At 54.2% G+C, this 6,000-nt stretch overlaps 3 protein-coding genes across 3 annotated transcripts; all 3 read right to left on the minus strand.

The window, feature by feature from the left end:
* Nucleotides 1-160: 160 nt before the first annotated feature.
* QBC33DRAFT_443589 (cell polarity protein alp11) lies at nt 161-1,264 on the minus strand (the record flags this gene model as incomplete). The annotated part of the gene is made up of 2 exons (XM_060424230.1): nt 161-649; nt 1,028-1,264. 2 exons carry the CDS (start codon nt 1,262-1,264, stop codon nt 161-163), a joined length of 726 nt encoding a protein of 241 aa, XP_060288838.1.
* Nucleotides 1,265-3,440: 2,176 nt separating this feature from the next.
* QBC33DRAFT_510475 (uncharacterized protein) lies at nt 3,441-4,152 on the minus strand (the record flags this gene model as incomplete). The annotated part of the gene is made up of 3 exons (XM_060425771.1): nt 3,441-3,674; nt 3,757-3,870; nt 4,087-4,152. The coding sequence occupies 3 exons, from the start codon at nt 4,150-4,152 to the stop codon at nt 3,441-3,443; spliced, it is 414 nt and encodes a 137-aa protein (XP_060288839.1).
* A 426-nt stretch (nt 4,153-4,578) lies between these two features.
* QBC33DRAFT_521974 (uncharacterized protein) lies at nt 4,579-5,011 on the minus strand. Its single transcript, XM_060426504.1, has one exon. It carries the CDS (start codon nt 4,917-4,919, stop codon nt 4,707-4,709), a length of 213 nt encoding a protein of 70 aa, XP_060288840.1. The 5' UTR covers nt 4,920-5,011; the 3' UTR covers nt 4,579-4,706.
* Nucleotides 5,012-6,000: the final 989 nt, after the last annotated feature.

Below are 6,000 nucleotides of genomic sequence, written 5' to 3' on the forward strand. Positions count from 1 at the left end.
CGACTGCGACAAGTACCGTGGTTAGTTCTCTGTCTCATTACATCAGTCGCTCGACATAGGGACAGATGCCAGTACGGCGAGAAGCGGTGGGCGATGAGAACAACTCGGCAGCTTGTTTATCAGAAGCTCTCAAGTGAAGTAGGTTCCTAGGTAGGTAGGCTTAGATTTCCTCCATGTCCTCAAGGTCATCCATGACTGGCCAGTCGCCGATTTCGACTCGTTCCGGCCTGACAAAGACGCCGCGCTTGAGTTCCGACGGCTGGCCCCAATACCTGGCCTCTCCAATGCTCCCATCGTTCTTGCCGACCGGCTCATCAAGCTGAATACCAACCCAGGCACCGAGCCCGCCCGGAATCTCCTTGACTTCGCCGACATACTTGACTTCACCTCGCCGGGCATCGTTTCCCCCGACCCTGCACCGCTTCCCGACAGCGATACCGCGGGTCTCCACTTCCTCCGCGAACGCAGCTATCTTAGCTTTTTCTTGGTTCGGGGCGTCGGGATCGAAACGTCCCAGCTTCTGTGCCTTCTTCCAGGCAAGAACTGAATCTGATTTCTTGGCGTACTCCTCCGCCGGCATCACATACTTCTCAACGCCAGACGTATCTGTGTAGTTAGGCCGTGCACCGGGCGGGCGGGTATCAGTGACCTGCGAGGAATCCGTTAGTCTGAGGCTTGACAGGCGTATTCTGACTGATTGACTGCGAATGACTTCAAAGGGGTCATAGCTGGTCGGGAGTTGAAGAGGACAGAGGCCGTAGTACACAATCCCCGCGCCACGAACCCCGGCGGTCGCGTGCTGGTTTCATACCTAGCGGGCTCTCAGCTGTTCCGCGAAAATATGGGAGATATAGGTATTTCTCTCGACAACCCACGGCACCAAGGATAATAGCAGTATTTGAGAAACAACGAGATATTAAAAGCATGGCGCTTGCCACAACACCTTCCGAGAAAGGCATGCGCTAAGCCGAGCGCAAGCTCAATAACGCGAAATGGGTGAAGCTAGGATACTGAGAGTCTCACTTACGTGTAATTCGGCATATGGAGATAGAGGAAACGCGGTCAGACGACCAGTCTCCTCGTCCGGAGCCTCTATGGCTATCCTCTCATTTGTCGATGTCTTCAGGAAAATGCGCTGCGATGAGGGAGGCACTCCCGTGATAGGTTCAAGTTTAGTCTTGAGCTGGCTAATTGTCCATGATGGGGTGATGCGGCGTTCAGCTGAGGAATTATCCGACACCACGATGAGTGGCACGTCCGCCATTGTCTGGAATTCCATGACTTGGGATGGAGGTCTGGATCGTTTCAGCAGCGAGAGTGCAATATCTTGAAGCTGCGAGCCAGGGCTGAGCAAGCAGGCAGTCTAGAAAACTGCTCGGTCTTGTTGACTTGGAACACTCGAGGAAGGAGAACGAGGGCAAAAAACGTGACTGCTCCACTGCAGCGCCAAATGAATGGTAAGCTAGGCTATGGAAATGAAATGTTTACTTGGATTCAGAGCACGCTATGCTTCTTCGTTTCTTATCACGAATTCGTAATAGGTGTCGCTTTGACGTGGTATAATTAGAAGGGGGTCAATATCATCAGGCAGTCGTGTCGGGATACATGTGGTTGGGCGTGAGGCTCCAAGCATCGGAGTTTTGTCGTTGACCCCACAGAAACCTTAACTGGGAAGGAACCGTGGGAACGGGACAACGGGCTGGGGCTAGAACAGCATGGTGGTCCCCTGCATCAGCCACAAAGCTAGCCACAAAGCGACCAACGGTAGGTAGTTATTGGCTGAGGTCGGTATTGGCAACCCACAATGGAGCCACCCGACTCTCCTTTCCATGTTTTCGACAATCTCGGAGCTAGATGGCAATATTTTTCGGCAGCAGCAGTCACGGTGCTGACGGACCGGGGCTGAGACCGAAGGGCCGAGGCGGACGGCAGTGAGAATGCTCACTCACGATTGGCGCCTTCCGTTTGGTAGAACCATATCGAAAGGAACCCATGTCATAGGGGACACAACATTTGGAGACAGCGGCATTATCGATGCAGTGACCCCTTCCACCCGTGAGAGATTTGGCGGGATCCCAACGCCAAACACCTCCTCAATTTTATCGACTAACCATTGGTCGCAAACCAACAATTGTCTTGTCAAACGGCAAGGACTCGGACATTGTTGGCGCAGGCATATGTCAATGCCCGAACCCTAGAGCCGCGGAGCAAACGGACAGACAATAAACGAATCAATATTTCAAGGTCGACTGCAGAACCTGAAGAGTGATTATTGTCTTTGTGCGTTTGCTGCGCCACATTGTAATAATTAGTACCCGTCAAACGCGATCCCGGGATGAAAAGGGCAAAACAAAAGCAAAAATGGGGTAAGAATACTCCATCAACATCGACAAGACCAAGATACCTATACCTACCTACCTATTGGAGTCGGTGTATGATGTCGCTAGCCAGGTTGGCGGCTCAGCAAGCTGCAGCCGAGAGCAAGCGGGCGTGAACGATCAAGCCGGGCGCATGACACTACTGGCGATCGCACGCGCTGCTCCACACGCTGGGACACGGCTTCGCACTGGAAGTGTCACGTCGACGCCTCTTCGGGCAACATATGATATGCATACCTTTTTTTTTTTTGCAACCCAAGATTGGCGCTGTACTTACTGTTCACCGCCACTGTCTGGATCCGTTTCCCGGGCTGTGAGATCAGGCTTGACACTGGGACACTGGGCAAGAGGACCAAGACTCTTGGGGGGGTGGGCGTAGTGGATGCTTGGCGGATATGTACAATACCTACAATGCATACTAGGCCGGGTCAGGTCAGCCATTTGGGGCGTCTTGGGCTCCGCCTTTAGTGGCCGGGCCTGGACCACCGCTGAAGAACATGGCATGACCCATGGGATGCCCGCTGTGTTGGCAGGCTTCTCCCATGACGTCGCCAATAGCCATCCTCCCTCTCCCCAAAAAAAGCCCCTACGAAGGCTTCCGTAGGCTGTGCATGCATAGCGGTGCATCCACAGATGGCCAGCGCAGAGAACCATACCGTGGTGAACGGATGTGGCGGCGAGACCTCTCCATATGCAAGGCCAACACAAAGTCGCCCACTCCTGACCAGAAGTGGGACGCATCCCGTCATCGTCAGGCTTCCCCCATTGCTGTCCAATGGCCACGGGAAGGCGAAGGGGGGTACCGACTAACGAGAATAGGCAGGACAGCCCTCTCCCATAGGCTCAGGTAGCAAAGCCAACCCACGACTACCTACATACATGTCATCTCACTTGACCTGGGGCGAATCTGAGGCAATTAACAAAGGCTTGATATATGCAAGGCGGGGAGATCGATGCTTTGTTACTCGGTTCGTGGAAGCGAGGCTCGATCAATGTTTCTAGACCTGGATCTGCCCACAAAGGCCACAAGGGCCACAACTAGGCAACTACACGTGTATGCAGCTACGAGGCAGGTTCGGATTCCAGTAGCCCGGGATCCAGGGTCTGTCTTCTGCCGCTTCGCACAGCAAACGGAGAGTGGCCGGGCGCAACGAACGAACCGGTGATGCTTTGTTCGGGCAGCAATGTCGAAACAAGCCGGCGGATGATCTGCCATGACCCCGCGCCCGTTTCCTCGCCTCGTCCCTGGCATGCTTGTCCCCGGTCGTTCCTTGCCTGATTTCTGGCTCGGTAATTCTTGAACGGTTGTCAGCCAGCGAGCCAGCCACGAGTGTGAGTGAGCCCTGCGAATTATGCGAATTCCGTGGCCCGTGATAACCTTAGCCGCACTGGCTTTGGGCACCCGGCGCTCGGGAGTGTGCACTGGAGGCGGCCGAGGTTCGTCAGGGAGCTGTGACTGCTGAGGAGGAACCTTGGCTGTCTCGTGTGGTGGCTTGAAGGGCCTGGGGAGACAACTGTTTCACACTTCCCAAATAATAAACCACTCTCCAACAACAGCGTGAGGTGCTGGGGTGCTGGGGTGCTGGGGTGCACTAGCTGTATCTGAGATCGATTGCCTCGGGGTTGGTTGGGTGGTAGCCAGTGGGCTGAACAGAGAAACATGGGTCATGTATGGTGATCATGGTTCAAGCAAGCGCCATCTCTGCACCGGCAGAACCAGCAGAAGCACCAACACCAGCACCAGAAACAGAAACAGAAGCAGAAGTAGAACCATGCGCGTTTGCGCAGCACATCCATGACAGCTACTATGTAGACACGGCTCTCGGCCGACAGGGCCAGGTACCTAGGTGCTACTTCGCAGCGCAGTGTAGGTTTGTCGACGATCCCCTTGTTCCGCAAGGGCCCTGGTCCTGGATGAGTGGGAGGGTGCAGAGCTGACCGCCAGTTCATCGGCATCCCGTTCTTCAATCAGGCCCAAAGAGGGCTTTTCCCGGCACTAGGCATTGACAGAAAACGAAGAAGGCCATTTTTCTCGGCCACGGTCAATCCCTCCGTTAAGCCATTGTTTTGGGAATGCCTGTGTCTCCACCAGACAAGCATTACCCCATCCAACAGAGAGTGTGTGATGTGGCTTTAGTTGGTGAACGAGTTCCGCGTGCGCACAGACGGTGTGGTTTCTCACAACCATACCAACGTCCCAAATTCACTTCGCTCTGCGTCAAACCCTGATCTACCCAGGGACCAGCATAGTTCCGAGCAGGAGAATAGCCCATAGCCCCCCACCCCCGTTCGACGCACAGAGTCGCAGTGCAAAGCCAAAAACGAAGGTCAAGGTCCAAATCCTAGTCCCAGGGTGAGATGTCGATGAAGCCCAACTGGGCGCAGTTGCAATCCCCTACACTGACCGACGCCCGTTTGTGCAACGTGAGGGGTAAGCTTAGGTTTCTGTAATCCGTACGTAGGTATTGAGGAAACAGAGGTTATAGACAAGAACCAGGAGCAGTGTGACGGAGACAAGCGGAGAGATAGAGAAACACACATGGACAAAAGAGGATGGATGGATGTGCGGAGCAGAGGCGGGACGACGCACTGGCACAGTTCGGCTCCCGCCCTTCGCTCTTGTTACTCCGTGCTTTTAGGGTAGCACCTTCCTGGGTTGACCCAGAGTTTGTAGCATCTTGGTCCATAGTCACAAGCCTGGAGATCTCTCGCGAGACTCCAAGCGTCCGTACTAAGCCAGCCCATCGCATCATTGCAAACTGCCTTGTTCCCTCATGCCCCGCCAATCCCAAAACTCCGCACCCCGAAACTTCGCGGATCACGGGCGACCAAACATTCGATTCATGTATGTTAATCCACCACAATCCGGTGGGCAATCCATCTCAATCCATACCCCATCGCCAGGGCACCTAGCAACGTCGGTTTCAAAGGCTCCACTCCAATGCGGTTTTCGCACCTGCAGCGACGCATCAGCCTCTATTCCATTTACGGATACTCGTTCATCCTTTCTTCTTCCCACGCCCATCCTGGCCCTGGGGCGTCATTTACATGCAGCTTCTCGCTGGCGTCTCGGACAGTGACAGGAACAACGAGTTAACAGCGAGCCCGGAGAGAGCGAGGGAAAAAGAAAGGAGGCGGACGGAGAACAAAGTATAAAAAAAAGTAAAAAAGAAAATGAGATTGTGACCAGCCTCGTTCGAGCTCCAAACTAATGAACAAAAACCCCCCGCCCTAGCCTGGCTTGGAATCCCAACCCTGCCAGATCCTCGTCATTGGGGCTCGACTTTCAGGAACTGCCGTTAGCCCGTTCCCTATTTATTGCATCAAAAACCGTACTGGCTAACTAACAATGAAGCAGGGTGGCCTGCTTAATGTCGAACCCGTATGCATGAATTCGTGGCCATGCCACAAGCCCCCAGTGGATAGCTCGCATGCCAACATCGACCATTCTGTTCGCCATTTCACAATTCAGGCACCCCCTCGTGGGTTTTTTTATTATGGATGTCTACATCGGGGAGGGCGTGAAGTCCAGCTCAGCCGGGGGGAGAGGGAGAAGGAGGGGGGGGGGGGGGGGGGGGGGTTTTGTGGGGTTTTGTTTTTTTGACTTTTTAAATTTTTTTTA

This window comes from Phialemonium atrogriseum (assembly GCF_030411735.1).
Source record: "Phialemonium atrogriseum strain 8032-3 unplaced genomic scaffold QBC33scaffold_1, whole genome shotgun sequence".
In the NCBI taxonomy this organism is placed as follows: domain Eukaryota; kingdom Fungi; phylum Ascomycota; class Sordariomycetes; order Cephalothecales; family Cephalothecaceae; genus Phialemonium; species Phialemonium atrogriseum.